At 36.3% G+C, this 21,082-nt stretch overlaps 1 protein-coding gene across 7 annotated transcripts in view; it reads left to right on the top strand.

Moving 5' to 3' along the window:
- Mctp (multiple C2 domain and transmembrane region protein) overlaps nt 1-21,082 on the top strand; it is a 1,238,231-nt gene that overhangs the window by 1,132,615 nt on the left and 84,534 nt on the right. For 5 of the 7 annotated variants that reach the window (XM_069826339.1, XM_069826342.1, XM_069826343.1 and 2 more), the window contains one exon: nt 19,435-19,583. In XM_069826339.1, coding sequence (XP_069682440.1) covers nt 19,435-19,583 — 149 coding nt within the window. Of the gene's footprint in view, nt 1-9,622; nt 10,418-14,120; nt 14,229-19,434; nt 19,584-21,082 lie in introns of those variants that run through there. The other 2 variants (XM_069826344.1, XM_069826345.1) reach the window with 2 other exon arrangements.

Raw genomic sequence — 21,082 nt, 5'->3', positions numbered from 1 at the left:
GGCGCATTGTTGTATCACTTGTGAGGTTCAGACTGGTCTTCGGACAGTTGAGTAAACAACAACTGTAGGTGTTGACATACCGGTACGTATATCTAATAGACACGTGTACATCAGCCACCTTGAATTAGGATCGACATACAGTAAGCTTTGCAATAATTGCTTGGACTCAGACGTTTAGACGTTGCCTCGCCCTGCCACGTTTCGGGATCCGTGTGGTTGAAAGGACACTGTGGACGATTAATTTCGTTATCACATTCCGGGAAGCATGCCTTTCAGTAAGCTACCTCAAGCGTGCCAGATGACGTCGCGCTAGAACAAGGCCTTTGCATTCACGGCAAGAATCTGGAACAACGCGGTCCAATTCCAAGCGATAAACACTGACACTGCTTATCCTCGAAATAACAAATCCGGGGCCAGAACTAATGAATGCATGTTGATTTATGTTTCGGTGCCACCACATTCCAGTTTTACTTTCAATCCGTAATTTTATATAGAGAGACGTTCTTACTCCCAACTTGCGTTTAAAAGCTGCCTTTTTTATAGTCTCATTACATGACGGTTAAAATGCACGCTATAAGTATTGGTAATATCGAATAAATACGAGTAGTTTTTCATCTGCCAACTCTGTCTGTCGCCACCTCTCTGCTATGAATTATAGAATGCATCAATGTCGAAACTTACACTACCTATACCATTTTCTGTGACCATGTGTTAACCCATTAAGGTAAGCGTTCACTACATCGTAACGCTTGGATCGGAAAAAGACAATCTTTTCTGTAATTGTTATGTAACCGAGTTCACTACATCATATCGCACGCATCGGCTATCGGTAAATTCGTCGACGTCCTCGGATAAGCAACTTTTTCGATGCGTGCGATCACGGTCTTCTTTAATAAATCGATTTTAATTGTTCAACTGTTACTATTATGTTGTGCCATGTTCAGTGTCGCGCCAAAATGGCAGACGGAAAACTTATTTCGCTTGTAGAAAACTGCGAAGAATTATATAATTTGAGGCATTCTTATTACAGTAATCAAGTCGTTTCTTACATATATATGTTATGTAACCAATATCTTTTTCATTTCTTCCTCTTCAATTAATAAGCATGGAAGAATTACAAATTCTTCTTCGCTAACACTCATGATTAATAGGCCTAACTTCAAAAGTCCTCTGTTTTCAGCAATGTTAATATTGTACGTCATATGTTTTAAACAGCTGATAGGAAATCCAATGAGACGATAAGGTAGAGCCGTTACAGTGAACGCACTTCACTTAAAATATCCTTTACGTGCGATTCGTCCGAGGAGTGCGATACGATGTAGTGAACGCTTACCTTAGAACTCAGTGGCAACTAAAGTTTTTCAAATCTCACTTAAATACATTTCAGAATGTTTACTTAATATTTTAAAGCTAGTTTATTATTATTATTATTATTATTATTATTATTATTATTATTATTATTATTATATTAGGTTATTTTATGACGCTGTATCAACATCTCAGGTTATTTAGCGTCTGAATGAAATGAAGGTGATAATACCGGTGAAATGAGTCCGAGGTCCAACACCGAAAGTTATCCAGCATTTGCTCGTATTGCGTTAAGGAAAAAACCCGGAAAAAAACCTCAACCAGGTAACTTGCCCCGACCGGGATTCGAACCCGAGCCACCTAGTTTCGCGGCCAACCGCGTTAACCATTATTCCACAAATGTGGACTATAAAGCTAGTTTATGACAATGGACAACTTTACCCCTCGCTTATGTAGTATCTAAGAGGTTACGTCCATTTTCGGCTTTCCCCTTCAAAATTTTCTAGAGCTCCTTCAGTGAAGCAGCGTAACCAGGAGTGAGACAAGTGGCCAACGGCTTGGAGCTCACATATTCAGTTTCTTTCAGCCCGAACCCTTTTCAAGGACGCGTTTTGCGTAACTTTTAAATATCTCCTCCCACTTCTCCTCTTTCAATTCAAGTGGGCAACTTTAGTTGCCAGTGAGCACTACAGTATGTAAAAGAGTGGCATTTCGTTCCATATGTCAGGTGATAATTTATTCACTGTGAACCAAATTTTAAACGCCGTTGAAGAGCACAGTGCACGCAGAACAGTTAGAACCATAAATTAGTCTGGAGGAATGATTTCTTCTAACGAGTCACTTTGAGGGATTTGAGAGAGGTGAGATATGATGGTAGAGACTGGATTAATCTTGCTCAGGATAGGGACAGATGGCGGACTTATGTGAGAGCGGCAATGAACCTCCGGGTTCCTTAAAAGCCATTTGTAAGTTGAGTCACTAGATGTCGCCACAAATGAAGATTCCGGCATTTCAGACAGTGAAGTCGAAGGACATTTTCCTCGAAGAATGAGCAAAGACTATTATTGAATATGAGTAATCAGAAAAATGGAACAAATTTAGAAAATTGTGAAATCAAGACCTTCAACAGGAAAACTGTGACTTTAATATGAAGATTGTATCGAAGGCAAGACGGAGACGAAGATTTAAATATACATTACATTCTATTCGTCTCAATAATAATACAAAAATAAATTGATTCGTTTTACAAACTCGACACTTTTTTATTATACAAATTATTTTTTCAAATACCTCCTGGAGATGCACCATCCACTGATGAGACCATGCAAAAAGTTCATAAGAAAAAAACCAATAGATTTTTGTTTCAAACTGTGGGTCATAGCTAAAGCAAATGAGTCTGTTAATGTGTTACAGGCTGTGCCTCACTGCTGATCACATACTATGTTACCCAGTGCTGGCTTAGGTCAGGGTGGTGATCGTAACTGTTAGAGATGAACAACGATCGAGAAAGCAAGACTAACAGCGCCCGCAAAGCCGAAAACCCGCACGACAATGTTGTATTACGTCGCGTCCTTGACGTAAAGGCTGGTTGTGAGTGTTCCGAGACGTCGAGATTGATCACTCACGAAGTCCCGATGTCAAGCAGTCTTGAATCGCCAGTTCTTTATACCTGACTGAACTTTTATCTACTTTGGCAACTGTTATATATGTATAAACAATCAATTAGCCTATTTGAAACATTATCTCTACCTTTCAGTGTATAATAATTCGTTCCCCAGTCTTTAATTAATAGGCCCTTTTTAAAAGGCTAGGAATTTTTTTTCATATGTTTAAGATCAAGTGGGCAATCTCAAGTAAATAGATATTAAATGTTATGTTTTATGTTTCTTAGAAATGCAATTTTATTTGAAAATTGTTTTTTTTTTCTATTTATAAAACCATAGGTAATATCATATAATAGAATATTTTGATAACTAAGATACTGTTCTGTTTTGTCTTTTTGTCTCATTTAAACATTTATAATGTTATTTATTTCAATGATGTATGTTATTCAAAGTTACGAAATCTTTCCACGCCGAACAAATGCTATTTCGAGAATGATGAGCGAGACTCGAAGCGCACTAGAATGACGAGACGAGACTCGAAAGACAAATGCTACGAACACAGCGAGCGAGAGCGTCTGTTAGTTTTGTTCATCTCTAGTAATTATCGTATAAACGCAGCTCATAAGATGCTGTCTTGCTACTTCATTCATTTGCTGCTAAATTAACAAAGAAATATATCTGTTTGATCAGTGTAGATTTCAAATTCTTTGACACAGCAGTCCTCGTAGCTTCTTGAAATTGTCATATTTTTTTTTTTATGAAGAGTCGAATAACGTCTGCTTACATTTTATTTTATATAAACACTCACGACTTGCAAGTAGACCAGACACTATGATTCGCTGCCCTGTTCAATGAATAACTTTTGTTCCCACTTATGTAGATATAAAATCCCCCCCTTTTAGCAGTTTTTATCTTTCTTTCTATCATTTACTTTTAAAACATAAAAAACACTCTGTGTTATTAAATTGTATGTTTTTCCTGTACAATTTTCATTGAATATATTCCATAACTATCGATTATTGTATGGAACAACAAATTCATGTAAATCGTAACGTTAAAAGTGGCTTTGTATCATATTTCCTCTCCGCATTTTAAAACCAAGTTTTTTAACTTCAATGGAATTACAAAATCCATTTGTTGTGCAGTACATAGATCAAGGAAGTCAATTTAAAACATAATACGACTCAATGATCTGCTACATTCCAGTAAAATATACTGCAAAATTATTTAATAATAATAATAATAATAATAATAATAATAATAATCTCTCAGTCCGGTGTCATAACAGCTGTCGCCGTCTTCCGGAAACCAAACGCCACTCCTCTCTGTTCATCCATTGGCCTGGCTCCAATCCTCGAGCCTTCATAGCTGCCAGTATATACCCTCCATCCAAGTTTTCTTTGGTCGTCCTTTTCGCCTTCTTTCTGGTGGGATCCATTCCATAATGATTTTTGGTAATCATGTTCTGGCATTCTTCTCCTATGGCCATACCACTGTAACCTTTTTATTTCTATTATATCTTTAATGTCTGACTCGTCTTGCACTCTCATAATTTCTTTTATTCGTCTATTTCTTATTTTTCCATTTTAGATTCCCAGCTAATCATGTTAGGACATCCATTTCTGTACTTAAAAACCCTTTTGTTTCCCTATTTGGAATTTGCCAAACTTCAGCTCTATATGTTGGACTATGGTTTGATTACGGCGTATGACAAGGAATTAAAAAGTATGTTAATAGGAATTAGGAAGTGACAGGCTAAATGAAGAATAAAAGAAAATAGGGGATAGGAAATTGGTAAATTATAACCACAGATACACTTTCTCAAGTATACGGAATTTATATATATATATATATAATTGATGCAGGCAGCAAAGTCTAAGGCACGAAGAGTAAAGATGGTGGTGATTGTAGTGGTGCCGCTGATGCTCTTGCTGAAAATGATGACGATAGTGTGGTGGTGAAATTTGTTGATTAATTAACATTCTAATTTGAAATAGCATAAAAATACGTTGCAGCGTTTATCGCAAGAGAACATAGACAGGTCACTGAACAGAATCGAGATAATTCGCGTTCAAATGGTGCGCAGAACAGATATTGGTAATTACTATGATAACATATCCTGCAAAACGGACGCGTATTCTCTACACTGCGCATAGGCCTACTGCTAATTAAATTATTATTAGCCCTACTCTCGCCTGCAGTCAACAGTGATCAAAGTTGTTTTCTTTTTCCACTACTTGCAGTGGAATCAGAAGCGATATAAGATATTCTCTTGTCCACTGTTGTGGAGTAACGGTTAGCGCGTCTGACCGTAAAATGAGCGGGTCCGGATTCAAATCGTGGCTGGGGTTTTCTCCGGGGTTTTCCCTCAACCAACTGAAGCAGAATTTCTGGGTAACTATCGGCGTTGAACCTCGGACTCATTTCGCCATCATTAATTCACACATCGTATCATCATTATCCATAACATAGCTCGGATTAAATTCAAGGTGCGGCGTGCTGTACTTGTACGAGGCGCATCCAGAAAGTAAGTTTCCCGATTTTTTTCCCTTGAAAGTAAATGTAATTAGCCGTGTCAATTGCGCATGCGTAACAGATCTATGACGTATCAATCATATGCCAGCCGGACAGGTCCCGCCTGGTGCCAGTAGCGTGGCAGCAGTGGTCCGAAATGGAAGCTCTTATTCCTTCTCCCGCCGCCTTCGAGGTTCGGTCGGTGATAAAGTTCTTTTTAATGCACAAAGCATTGCGCCAATTGAAATTCATCGGCAGCTCTGTCAGGTCTATGGGCCGAACATCATGAGTAAGCAGATGGTGCGTCGCTGGTGTAGGCAGTTTTCCGAAGGTCGTCAAAGTGTCCATGATGAAGAGCGTAGTGGGCGACCGTCCCTCATCAATGATGATCGTGTTGAGCTGGTGCGGCAGTGCATCATAGAGAACCGTCGCTTCACGATTACGGAGCTGAGCAGCCATTTTCCGCAGATATCGCGATCCTTGTTGCATGAGATTGTCACTAAGCACCTGCTGTTCAAAAAAGTGTGTGCCAGGTAGGTGCCGAAAAACCTGACACCCGAACACAAAATGCAACGTTTAGGAGCAGCACTGACATTTCTGCAACGGTATCACGATGACGGCGACGAGTTCCTCGACAGGATCGTCACGGGCGATGAGACTTGGATTTCGCACTTCACCCCAGAAACCAAGCAGCAGTCAATGCATTGGCGGCATAGTGGATCTCCGGTCAGGACGAAATTCAAACAGACGCTGTCAGTACGGAAAGTGATGTGCACAGTGTTCTGGCACAGGAAGGGCATTCCGCTCATTGACTTCCTTCCAAGAGGTGAAACAGTGAACGCTGACTGTTACTGTGAAACACTGCGAAAATTGCGACTTGCCATTCAAAACAAGAGGCGTGGAATGCTTACTGCAGGTGTTGTGCTCCTCCATGACAATACTCGTCCACATACGGCTCGGCGCACAGTAGCTGTTTTGACGGAATTTGGCTGGGAGTTGTTTCATCGCCACCCTACAGTCCTGATCTTGCTCCCAGCGATTTTCACGTTTTCTTGCACCTCAAGAAATTACTGTCCTCCGGTGAGCGTTTTGGCAACGACGAAGAGCTGAAGACGTCTGTCACATGCTGGTTCCATTCACAGGCGGCAGAGCTCTACGACAGAGGGATACAAAAGTTGATCCCACGATACGACAAGTGTCTCAATTCTGATAGTGGCTATGTTGAAAAAAATAGCTGAAACATTGCTGCACCTGTTGCCAATAAATGTTTTCCTGAAAGTGTGTGTACTTTAAAAAAATAGGGAAACTTACTTTCTGGATACGCCTCGTACAAGAGCGCGGCCGTGGGGCTACCCAATCGTTCACAGAATTGCACAATAAGCCTCAGGCTGCAGGTAAGCCTTCGGGTTCCTCCCCCCCGTACAAGAGAGAGAGAGAGAGGGAGAGAAGTTATCTTCTTTCATAAAAGTGGTAAGCACAATAAGCCTTAGACTGCAGGCCTTTGGGTCCTCCGCCGTACAAGAGAGAAAGAGAGAGAGAGATAGAGAGAGAGAGAAGTTATCCTCTTTCATTACACATATAGCTCCGGCTTCCAGATTAACATTTTTCTTTTGAATATCTTTCGTTCACTGCCAGTATTGGATGCTATTTCTAACAAGTGCAAGGCACTGTATTTTCACAACTTGCATTGGACTCCCCCATTGCTCTTCCTCGTCTATATAGCCTGTTATTCCAGACGAGATCGGGTCTCTTCATCATTTGGAAGGTTTCCCTATTTCTCTTTAGTCACTATATTTATTACTTGCTATTCGAACAAACTTTTTTCCCCCTTTCTTAACATAACTTCACTCCAACTTGCTCTTTTCTCTTTCATTGATTCATCTCCCGCATTTGGCAGTCTCAAACTTCAAGTCTAACCTTATATTTGCCATTACTTCCTTGAATGCCTTCATTTCAGACACTTTTATATTTTAGATTGGTTTTCGAGTGGAAAGTAAGTCATATGAAATTGTCACCCACATGTGCGCATGAGTATTTTATTGAACTGATTGTTAGTACTAAACTTTTCGCCTCGTTGGGCTATCCGTAAGTTTCAAGAGCTGTGTCAGCTTCAGTTATGCATGTTGTTATTTCCCGTTATTCTCTATAACAATATTATGATGATTATTATTAATCGTGAAGAATTGGCTTAGCGATGACAGGAGAAGCTGGAGTATCTCGAAAAATACCTGCCACCAATACCAACTTTTGCTACAAATTATAGGCCTATTTGGACTCATTGACATTTGAACATGGAAAAATTAAATCTATAGTCATTCGACTAAAAATATATATTGGTCATATTTACTGCCATATAATTAATGCTACTCAAGATCTCCTATGGTAAAAGTCCAATTTACTAAAATATAAGAAGTGACCCAGGGAGAAAGTCACTTAAGGTCATGCGTTACTTTCTAATCTTCCTTATATCTATTAAATTGCTGTAGTCAAATATGTTGCTAGTCAGCGATGTATGCCATGGATTTGGAAAGGAACTGACCACGCTACCCCATTCTCTCCTGGCTTTATATATGATCTAAGTGTTTAGTCAACTATCCTAAGACTGGTTTAAACCTCACAAATGATAGCAACAAGGCACCATTTATGAGGCAACTAGGTCAGGAGATAATGGGGTAGAGTGGCCAGTTCCTTTCCCCCTCCATTGCATACATCGCCGATTAGCTAATATTACACTAATCAGACTTCAGATGCATACAAATAATTGTTCTTCCTGTGGCACATATCGTCAAATGAGATGTACTGCTGATAATAGATGTACTGTAGTGGCAAAAAAGACCGGACCGACCCTTGCAGCTGATTTCAGAGCCTTGTTCACTCCAGAGCACGATAGACTGGTAACTAAGACTTTCGTGGTTCGAATCCTGCCTGGGATGGAAACTTTTTTTTTGTTCCTTATTCATATTTATTCCCAATACTTTTCGATTGCTGGTAAAATTCATGTTCTGGGAATAATAAGTTAATTACGTAGTAAAATATCGCTGCAATTGAAAAGTATTAGAAATAAATTTGAATCAGGAACAAAAAAAAAGTTTCCTTCCCAGGCAGGATTCGAACCACGAAAGTCTTAGTTACCAGTATATCGTGCTTTGGAGTGAACAAGGCTCTGAAATCAGCTACAAGGGTCGGTCCGGTTTTTTTTTTCCACTACTGTACATATTAGGCAGAGCCTCAATCAGAGGCAAAATGTCTTTTAAATCGTCATACAGACTACAATTTTCTCCGAGGATTTACATAACATAATAAGTAGATGGTGTGAATGTAACTTTGATGTGTACTGTGTATACAGAATAAACTTTTTGCTTTACTCTTTAACATTGTCAAATGCCAAAACAGTAGTAAATGATTAATAAACTTTATAATAAGAAAAATAATAATATATTTTGCATTATTTTTTATGATCAGATATTGAAATATAATCTATGAACACTGAAACTAACGTAGCTATCCAGTCGGTATATTTTAATGAAACTGCTGTTTTCACGGAATAAATAGAATTTTGTGTTCAGCATTGTGATAATAAATGCTTCAAAATATTTTTTCATTTAAAAACGAGACAATAAAATATGATTTCGTCTTTTTAAAATATTTTTTTTTCGAAATGTTATTTAACTATGATTAATGGGAAGACAATTTTTGTTTACAGTTAACGCCCCTCACACGTTACGTCGTGTCGGCCACGGTACAAGCTTTAATTCCATTGAGTGTTGTTACATAAATCACTTCGATGAATATTTATTAACGTCTTGTGTTATTGTCAAAATTACAGTTATTCACAATGTCGTCTTCTCATAAAATGTATTATCTTAAACGTGACCATAGGCCTTCATAACGTACTAAAAATATTTTTGACAGAAACGTTGAGTACATTTTGTTATCAATTCACTTTATAGCATTTAATATTTTCTTTTCTTCCCCCCCCCCTTTCATTTTATCCTTTTAATGCTATACGTTGTGAAAAACTGGTCCGTGATCGGTGTAGACGGATAACAGACATCTGTTTAATAATAATGAAGATCGTGATTCAAGTTTCGTGGGAAGAGAAAACAGCGCTGGCGCACTGAAGGCTCTGGGTGGTTGGCCTTGTGACGTAGAGTCACGTGGTTTCCACATTGATCTTGTATACCCCGCGTATGATTCGTGTGCGCTTGAGCCGGTAGCAAAAACTTTTTTTTTAGTATGCACTCTCGGGCAAGGAGGATCCTGTTGCCAGACAACCGTAAACACGGGATTGCAATGTGAACCGGTGACGATGTTAGGTTTACGAAATAAGCGAAGTGTTATGAAAGTGCAATGTGACAAGCGTGTGTTGTTGTGCTGGTGTAGTTTCAAATGGTAGAACATGGCGAACTATGCAGGGTGAGGCGAGTACCCTGAGGCGCGTGAGGACGAAGTTGGCTCGTCTGGGAGACAGGTTAAGGAGAGATGAAGAGCAGGAGGGTGCAGGTGACTTCCAGGTGCTGGATACAGAGCGCGAGCAGACGCCGGCCGCCCGTGCCGGAGTTCCTCGGCATCTACTTCGACACATACTGTACCGGGGCGGCTCGGCGTCGACAACAGGTGCAGATGGTGAAGGTGACAGCTGTGGTGATTCCGACACGGAACCCGATGTTAGCAACAAGCCTAGTCGGTTACCCCATTTATCACGAAGCTCTGACACTGAATATCCTCCTGTTTCGGGTGACGACAATACCGACGATGAATCTATTACGAAAGCGCCTTCACCACAACCGCCGTCAAGAGGACTGCGATCATGTGGTATCCGTAGGCCTTTGTTACCCCCGAGAGCGGCGACGTTGGCCGAATGTCAAAGTCCGCCGCCAACACTCGTGGATGAAGGGCCTAGTTCTGCGCCGGAGGTTGCATTACCGGAAGGAAGTATTCTTGAAAAACTGGGTCAGAGACTCAAGGAGCGGAGTGACAAAGTTCATAGGGTAAACACATGTTTTTAAGCCTTACTCGTAAAGAAGTGCCATGCAACCCGAAGCCATAATATGAGGCTTGCGTCGATATTATCAGTAAATGAAGAGTGTGTTTGAAAACGTCGGTATTTCAGCTTCGTAACTTAGTTTTGTTTATCTAGTCCCTATTTCCCCTGAAACCATCGATCTGATCCTCTCAGGTCATCGAATCACATTTTTTTTGTCTTGACGCCCGCGCAAGCGTGTTATTTTTCTTTCGCGAGTGCATAAAGTGTTTCATTTTAAAATAACACTCGAGGCTATAAATGTTTTGTTATATACCATGGACTTTCGAAAAGACATTAATCTAGTCAGTGAAATATGTTAGCTAGATTTAGTTATGGTTTAATTCCATTTCAGCATCAACTCCAAAACAGGGCTTAACAAAAATCGCTAGCATATGTTTCTGACCTACTGGTCTTATTTTTCGTACTGACCATACTCAATTTGTTATTTGATCTTATTCTCTTAACGATTTTAAAAATTCTATTATCAAATTTATGTATAACTATTGCACATACGAAAGTAAGACATTAAGTACTGTAGATCAAAGTTCAGCAACTAATGGACTTGCATTATAACAAATTGTAGTTGTCGGTACCTTTACAAGTGTCAAGTTACTCTTCTTAAATTACTCTTTATATGGTATAGGACATATTTTTCATAAGTACAAATGTTATTAATAATACCGGTACGTCTTGTTTCGCATTTCGTTCATTCTGAAATTTATATTTTTTTCAAGTGCATATTTGTAACGTACGAATATAACTTTCGGAATAAATAATATTTTAAAAATGCATTTTCCTATAGTGTGATGATCGTTGAGGTTTTTCTGCATGTAGTGCCTGCCATTTTCTAAGGTTAGAAACTCAGATGCAATTTCCTATAAAATCGAACGAACGGTAAATGATGTCTAGTCTAATTTTGGTTTATGCTTGTTCTGAATGTCCAAATATCTCGAACATCTACCTAGAAATTGTATGACTGTGAGATATACCGGTATTAATTGAAAATACGTTATACTGGTAAATTAAAAATAAATTAAAACGTTAAACGAGAATGTCACATTAAATTTTATTAGCCACAAGAAGGCAGATCATAACATTGGAATGTTGATAGGGTATTTTCGAAAGGAACCTAAAACACATAATAAATAAAACATTTTTTTTTTTGTTTTATAAATACCAAATATAGGCTTTAGACTATCGAAATTCAGTACCAGTACTGATCAACAGTGCGTCAATGCAATGCATATAGTAGGCTATTATCGTTTTATTTATTTATTTATTTTTTTTTTTTGCAGAGTTGACTACAAAACGAACATAAGTAAAAGTGTATGCGATACTTCTCTAGTCTAAATTAATTCTTATGATTAAAAGAAGCTATTCACTAGAAAAGTAACTGATAAATGAAAGCGGTGTTCTGTGTAGTCTCTTTCATCAAGAAAACAAATATGAGTAGGCCTAAATAACAAATACCTCTACCATAATAAAATTATACACTAAAATTAAAAATTGTTTGAACTTCTGTTATTTTTTCCCATGAATGACTATCAGATTTCGCATTACATCCGGTATCTAATAGTCATGTACCTCATTGAGCTCCCCTTGTCACACGTGTGTTATAAGAAGGGAGAATAATGTTAGTATTTTGTTCTTTTCACTTTTTGTTAAATTTCACTGCTTGTGTACTTTGTGACCTAGTAGAGTATAAGAGAACTCCAATTTAAATAATAATAATAATAATAATAATAATAATAATAATAATAATAATAATAATAATAATAATAATAATAATAATAATAGAGAGTTTTAGTAAAATTAATGTTATTCCATTTATCTTTTTAATTATACTTGGTATAATATAGCCTATTACAGTATTCATGAAATGGTAAAAAAAAATCGTTGAAATAAAAACGATGTTAATATCGACTAAATTTCCTTAACAACAATGCAGTAGATAGGCCTAACAATAGGTAGATTATGTGGTAATCATTGTTCTCTTGCAACCCGTAATTATGATAGACCTATTACAGTAGCTTTACCACAACATAGCAAGAAGAAAATAGCATCACATTTTATTCAGAGTTCTAATCAGGAATATTCTTTTCATAAAAGAATGCTAACATGCATTCGAATCTTTCTTAATGAGTGTAATGGCACCTAAACTCCATTATAAAACACTAATTTTATTCATTAAATGTAATCTCACAATCTGCATCCTTAGACAAGAATTATGCATGCGAACTTCACCGCAATTATTCCATGTATGTTTGACACCATAGCTTACTTGCTCTTACAATTAATGTTACCCTACTGTAATTCTATGTAGATGACACAACCTAACAATACGATAACGGACATACCATACAGATCTCAACTTTAAATAATGAATTGATGATGCAACTGAAGAACGATTTTATTCCGAAACATGTACGGTAGTAATAGCTTGACATTGTGATTGCACACTTGCTTCTGTATATTGTGCAAGACTTAAAAATAATTCTACACTGTAAGAGCTTGTGGTTGTCAGAAACCGCATCGATTACCTGGTTGGGTTTTTTCTTAAGTTTCCCTAACCGTAAGACGAATATTAGATAAATAATCTATAGTGAATGTTTGGCCTCATCTCGCCAAATACCATGACGTTATCATCAATCCCATCGACGCTAAATAACCTACTAGTCGATACAGCGTCGTTAAATAACCAATTAAAAACATCGAGTTAAAATCCTAATGATGTCAAAGTTGTGTATGTGGTGGACAGAGCTAAGATTATTGAGGGGTTTTCTCGGAGTTTACTGCTTACCTGACTTTAGATTAAACTTTTAGAACCTAAATGCAGAGAAATCCTATCACAGTTATTGTTGAATGAGAATTTAAAACACATATATACCTATTATAATATTTTGTTAGAATTTGTTTTTAAAGCTGGCAACTAACGTTACATATTTTACTCCGCTTTCTCCTTTGTTACTCTATTACATTTCTTTTTATTTATATTAAAGTCTACAAATAATGCTCTAACTATTGTCTGTGAATGTGAACTTACTCGTATATTGATTGAGAACTGCAATTTAACCTGTCTGACCTACGTATAGGCCTATTATAAACCTTGTAACACAATCATTTGTTGGACATACGAACTATAGAGAGGCATGGATCGCCAGTTTCTAACACAGCTGAAAAAACGACATCGCTCACAACAATAAATAAACTAGTGTTGAAAATCAGAAAATAAACCGTTTCTTAAATTGGTTTTAATAATTATGAATCATTATCATCAATTTATTCTAATAATTAGGGTTAACCGCTTTTTTTTTTCTTTCTAGAAAGAGATATCCTTATCTATACTTATAAACAGAAATTCTATAGGCTAAGTTATTGGAGAGAAAAGACAGTCGGAAACTCATGCTTACCTCACACAGTTACATACTGTTTATTAATAAAATCATTTACGCGAGATACAGGCCTACTTGATTTCCGTAAAGGATGTGGGTTGTGAATTTGTCACTTTCATGTGACTATGTAGGATCAGTTCTTACATTTTCACTATTGTAGATGGTGAATCAGTGATTATTCCTTAGTTATAGTTGCTTGTGAAAACTATTCTTATTGCATGAAGTGCATGTCTAACACTGTGGTTTAATGTGAAAGTGATGTGGTATTTTTTCAAGATGAAGAGAGTGATTTCGAGTAGAATTAAGAAAAACTATGCCGTAAAATATAATAAATACTCTGACTCCACTACTGTGCTTGAAGACTTGAAGAAAAAGACTTTAAAGGTAAATAAGCGTAAGCCTATGTCTATAGTATAGGCCTAATTTGAGTTGTTAAAAACAAAATTATGCTTCTAAGATCTGTTTTAATCCATAATCATCACTGTCAGTAGAAATGAAGTTTTCCAAGCTTTTGTATGATGTTGGAATTCTTCTGTATAAAAATAACCCTTCTCTTCGTAAGTATAGCCTAGTTGCTATATAATTACACTAAAAATGTACTGATAGGGTCTATGTTGGATAAAAGTCAACCTCTGGAAGTGTCTGAAATTGTGCCAATGCAGTATCTTAATTATGTTTCCAGCCAAAATGTCAGGTGTGGGATGTGCATTAGGTTGAAGTACCGTAATTTTGGTTTTATTGTAGAAAATTTCCAAATTAGACCTAAATCTGCCGACTGCTGAATTTCAAGGAAATCAGTTTTAAATTGTGATAATTAATGCTACTTAGCCCTACATAAAAAATATTAGATAGGCTTATACGATACGCTTACCTAATTTCCAATTGAAAAAGGCAAATATATGAAATCATCTGAGGAGGCGTTGACTTTATATTTAGAAATAACTTCCTGAGTTTGACTTTTCGGAGTGGTATGAAGAAAATACAAAAATAATTATTGTACCGTTACGGTACCTAGTATTGAGTCAAATTTTATTACTTTCTTATTCCAATTAATATTTAGATAATGTAAATTAGTAGGTCTACAAGGAGCTACACTTTGCATTTGTGAATACCATCAATCATAATTGACTCAACCTTAACTTCATACGGTACTTTATACGTTGACATGAGATTACATTTAACACAATGGATTGCGAAATTCGTTGTAAGTATAAGAAAGGCATAGTCAGGGTGCGAATTAACGGGGGGGATGGGAGGGATTTCTCCCCTGTTGGAAAGTTATTCCCCTCTCATAAATTCATATTAACATGCCTGTCAGGGATAACTTCTATCCCCCTCACAAAATATAATTGTTATTTCAATACGAGTATACTTTATAAATCATAAAGTAAGCAAAGAAAATAATGTTGATGTATTATCATCACCGGCAAGCTGACAACAATTAATAGCTTTAGGAATTACACATCTTACCCTAAACCTGCTCATGAATACATTATTATTATTATTATTATTATTATTATTATTATTATTATTATTATTATTATTATTATTATTATTATTATTATTTATGGTATTCTCTATCTAGGATTCTATCCCCCCTCATCAGAAATCTTAATTCGCACCCTAGGCATAAGTGATTACAGACTAACATTAAAGATTATCTTACCGGTCTATCCCATTTGTTTCTACCATTAATTCTGTTCCTATTTGGTTACTGCTCAAGATATGGGACAAACGCCGAATCCCGTGGAATAGATATAAATCTCCGCCGAAACTGGGTTTCGAAACACGGACTGCTTGCTAACTGACTTAAAATATTGCATTAATATACTGAAAGATAGCGCCTTAAAATTTATATATATTCAGCTCACATAGCCTAAGCAAGCTTTCACACATTACTACATATTTCATTGAAATCATAAAAAATGTATTTCATTCCGTTGCACAATAACAGACTAATAAATTGCACCGTAGTACGAAACTAGGGTGGGAGGCGGAGGGATAGGCCTTAGTCTTAACTCACTTTTAACATTTTGTCTTTCTTCGAGATAACTTGTTATTCATTGGACTGTCTTATTATTCTCACGTAGTGTACATATTTTAGTATCTAAATATCAATTAATTTATTTATTTTACCTTATTATTAATTTAAGAAATTTATATAGGCTATGCGTCAGGGGCCCTTGGCCTATTTTTAGTAGTTTTTAGTAATAACTAGGCCTAAATAGGACATAGGTTACCGGTATTAATTGTAATTTAACATTCATTCATAAAAATGTTTATTTTATATCATCATCATCATCATCATCATCAAATGTTTCCCAGCAATGTTAGGATATATTAGTTTGGCGATTTCTGTACTTACGTAAAAAAGTCATTACAATAAAATATGGAAAAATGAGCGTTGAGATAGTTCCGGTAATTTTGGAAGTGAAAATAGTCGAATTTGTAAGGGATTTATTGCGGAGATAAAGTTTAAAAGTTAAGGATTTTATAGGGAAATATTTCAAGAAAAGAAAATTGCTCGGAAATGTAGTAAATTACGTGTGAAATGAGAGGTGCATGGTAATAGAAGTGCAAACGTTGTGATTTCTAGTGAAGGAAAGAAACACACGATGCGATGTAATGTGAAGAACGTAAAACTTAATTTTGAATACAGTGAAGCACAACAAATAATAATGGAATAGACACAAAATTTCTGTATTGTAACTTAGTTTCCACGTCTATCATTACGCTGACATCACTAAACAATAATCATTAGGCTTTGAAAATCCTGCAGAGATTTGTATACGCAAGGCATAATAAAAACCTAAACTAACCTGTAGGCTGTATACAAGGTAAAGCCTGAGTGTACACTAGCGTGAAATTTTCGTAATGTCACTAAAGTATGTTAGTACCTATGATCTGAAGGTGTGGAAGTGAAGTGGAAAGGGAACTCTTTTTATCTTCTTAGAAAGCGCCTCAGTGGTCGTTTAACCTAAAATATAAACTCTGCAATATTATTTCTGCATTTCTGATTTTCTGTAGTTTTTAAAGGGCAGTTTTTTCATTTTCGTGTGAACCTTAGCCTATTGTGGAAGAGAGTACCGGTACTGATGGGAGTGTGAGTAGGTCTACTTCTTAATCCCAGAGTCTCTTGATTTCGTAGCAGTTTTCTGCCCAAAGACAGGTCTTTCACTAGAAACCCAGCATTCTTCAATCTTTCCTCTTTTCTGCCTTCCTCCTCTTTGTCTCCGTATATGATCCATGTATCTTCATGTCCCCTAGCATCGATCTGATATCTTCTGGTCCGAACTCTTCTCCCATTCACCATTCCTACAGTGCATCCTTCAGTGGACAGTTTCTTCTCAGCCAGTGACCCAACCAATTCCAGCGCCGATACTTACCCAACATTTGCTTTTAATGGTTTGAGGTAAAAACCCCGGAGAAAACCTCAACCAAGTAACTTGTTCCAATCTGGATTTGCACCCAGGTCCGCTCATTTCACGGTCAGACATGCTAACTGTTATTATTATTATTATTATTATTATTATTATTATTATTATTATTATTATTATTATTATCAATCATTCATTCATTAGACGGTCTCATTCAATCATAACCTATCGTACTTTGCTTATCGATCAAAACTTCAACAAAATGAAATTATTCATTCATTCATTCATAGTGATCTGATCAAGGGTAGGTCTTTCACTACAACCCAGCTTTCTCCAATCTTTCCTGTTTTCTGCCTTCCTATTTGTCTCCACGTATGATCGATATAGCCGATCTTAATGTCGTCTATCATCTGATATCTTCTTCTGCCCCGAATTTTTTTCCTGTTCACTATTCCTTCCAGTGCATCCTTCAGTAGGCAGTTTCTTATCATCCAGTGACCCACCCAATTCCTTTTTCTCTTCCTGATTAGTTTCAGCATCATTCTTTCTTCACCCACTCTTTCCAACACATCATCATCATCATCATCATCATCATCATCATCGTTTGTTGTTTAGTCAATTGTCCGAAGACAGGTTCTTACAAGGCACCATTTATGAGGCAACTAGGCCAGGAGATAATGAAGTAGGGTGGCCAGTTCCTTTCCCCTTCCATTGCATACATCGCCGATTAGCTACATATTACATTAATCAGACTTCAGATGCATATAAACAATTTGCTCTTCCTCTGACACATATCATAAAGTGAGATGTAGGCCTACTGCCTGATAATAGATGTAACATATCAGTCAGAACTTCAATCAGAAGCACATTATTACAGTATTATTACTGGTATCGGCTGTTATTAAAATGGGCCTAAAAATTCCAAAATTATTGCCCTATTTCACAACTTGTTAGAAATGGCTGAGAAATCATTAGAGCTGAAAACATGAGAAACCGGAAGTGTTAATCTTTAGGTGATGTTTAAGGTGATGTACGTATATTTAAAAGTCTTGAGCACACTGAACAAAATTAAATCAACCACAAATAATGGAATAAAATTATTCAGCTATGAATGCAGAATTAATATTTTGCTGATCATTTGGCTGCTTTGGCTGCTTGTAACAATTTACATTGTTACATTGACACGTTTTACTGTGCCTAATTCTGTTAAATTTTACGTTCAGCTTTGATGAGATCATAAAAATGATGAAAGAATTTTACAGGGCAAGAGAAAAACGTAAATGTATTTACTCTAGAAAGAATCTTATAATAGGCTGAGTTATTAAGTGAAAAAAGTGCAATTAGTTCTTGTATGCTGGTTTAAATTAGGAATACAGTATATGAATTATAAGTTAACGTACCGGTACCGGTACCGTAAGTTATACAGTGAGGTTAGTTGGAACGCTCTAAAGCCTGGACGAAAACGGGAGCGTCCCCAACTAACCTCACTGTATATTTAGTTGTTTTGGTCAGTTATGTTAACTACAAAAACTATGACATTGTATCTATTTTCATCTTATTTGTAGTCGCTTTTATGTTAACATACGAGTATACATTTAATTATTCATTATGCTTTAGATCTATGTTCATTCATGCCATTGTCATAAGTAGCCTATTTACATATTCTGTACCTATGCTATGAAAGAAATTACTGAAAGTAAATGCCACCGAGAAGTTAAATGATACAATATTAATTTTAATAACCTACGAGTATCTTTTTATTCTTCTCCATTACATTTTAATCTCTACCTACATTATAGATGTTTCCATCATTGTGACTGCTTTGAAGGCTTGAAGTCACTTAATTAGGTTACCAATTACCTACATAATATGCTTATTCAAAATTACAAATCAATATTTAAGTACCTAAGATTCTATTTTACTCATATTCAACATAAACCACTATCAGCATTACATTCGTAATAATGAAAAAGAAGGTTGTAAAAGATAAAATATTTAAATTTGACTTATCATAGAAACGTATTTGTTTGAAGTTGAAGTATTAATCATACTCGATACACTTACGGTATCATGGCTGACAAGTTATGACTATTTATGTTGCCAGTAACTTACTACTAATTTAAAATCAATTTCATAAACTATAAGAATAAAAACTTGTAAAGTGTATGTGTAATGAGTAAGATGAAATTAAACTTTAATTTATTTGCTTGCAGTATTTCCAACGTAACACAAAGTTATGTGATGTGAACCGAAGACTGAAGAGTCAGATATGGAGCTCGGTGGTCACCATTGTACTAGTGGAGGGAAAGAATCTTCTTCCAATGGACATTGATGGTTTCAGTGATCCTTACGCAAAGTTCAGGTAGGATAAATACTGTACTGTTTCATTAAGATTTTTTTTTCACCTACTAATTAGCATTTCAAATTAGAAAATAAATAACTGAATTGTGTACTCATGTTGGGGTATACTTGCTGAAAATAAATAAAAGTAAATAAATACAGTTCTGTATCATGAAGAACTGCAAAATCATAATATATACAGAATGTTAGGGGTTTTAGTGCACAAATTTTAACAGGAGGTTCTTTGCACAAAATAGAACCAATACTTCGAATCAAATAATGCTCAAATTTTATTATCTGTACATTCCATGTAACTAAACCATTAGTATTGTATATGCATTAATTTGTGAATAAATGGTTCACTTTATGCAAAAATGACAAAGAGATAAATTGTTCATCTTTTTAATATCTATCGCGACACTCATAGTAAATCTTAAAATTTTAAAGAGATATGAAAACATCAGCAACAAAACTTTCCACACAATTTATTTTTTTATTGGTTGAACTGTGCATTGTAGAAAAATATTTCATTAGAAATATTAGTTTTATTTCAGACAAAGAACTTCCTGTTAAAATTTATGCACTCACACTCCTAACACCCTGTATAGGTGCATCTACATGGTTAAACTCTTCTTTCAATTTTATGCATTCAAGCAATGTATGCAATAGTAAACGAAACACATTCAATTGAACATGTCTTTCTGGATTCAAAATGATAGCGCATGCTGGAATTGAAAGCTACCTATCGCCAATGGGTGTCTTATGCGTATTTTGTTCAACAGTAGCATGTAGCGAGCAGCTGATTGTTTTCGGTGGCCGTGAATAAACTGAAAATTATTTTGTTTGGTGATGGTGAATCTTTTAAGCTGAAAATGACAGCAAGTACGATTAGCTTATTGAAGATTATCGAAAATACGAGTGCCTATGGAGTATTCAATCATAGTTTTGAGAATCAAGTATGTCTAAGTATTGGATTGATATTTAATATTTATTAATTAATACTTATATACGCGTAGTGAAGATTATATTCAACATGGGACCGTGTAGACACAAAATCTGCATGCTTCATAATTGAAGTTCGTTTTCAACTTGATTCTTTCAATATTCTCCCCAGATTGCATGCGTAAGTGCATGGATAATTGAACCATGTAGATGCACCTTATGTGGCTCGTTAAAAAAATAATGCCCCATTTCAAAGCACTCTAAAAATTCAGAAGAAATGGCTTTCCTCTGCAGCTTGTGATCTACTGTGAGACTTCTTGGAACCTATTTTGAGCAGACTTTTGGATATCCGAGAGCATCAGTAATTAAATAAACTACCTATTCCAATGCTTATAAACAGCTGTAGAGTCATTTGTCGTGTTGTGATGAGCTGATCCGCACGAATGATGACATTCGCGCGATTTATCATGTCTGGAGTGTTGGCAATGGCAGGGCTTCCAGCACACGGCAGATCTCGGAGCTTGGTTTCTGCACTTTCTAAAACTCGAACTTTCTAAGCCCACTGCCCATAGTGCTCCT

The sequence above is a fragment of the Periplaneta americana genome, chromosome 5 (assembly GCF_040183065.1).
Source record: "Periplaneta americana isolate PAMFEO1 chromosome 5, P.americana_PAMFEO1_priV1, whole genome shotgun sequence".
Lineage (NCBI taxonomy): Eukaryota > Metazoa > Arthropoda > Insecta > Blattodea > Blattidae > Periplaneta > Periplaneta americana.
This window is presented reverse-complemented; position numbering and strand designations above follow the sequence as displayed.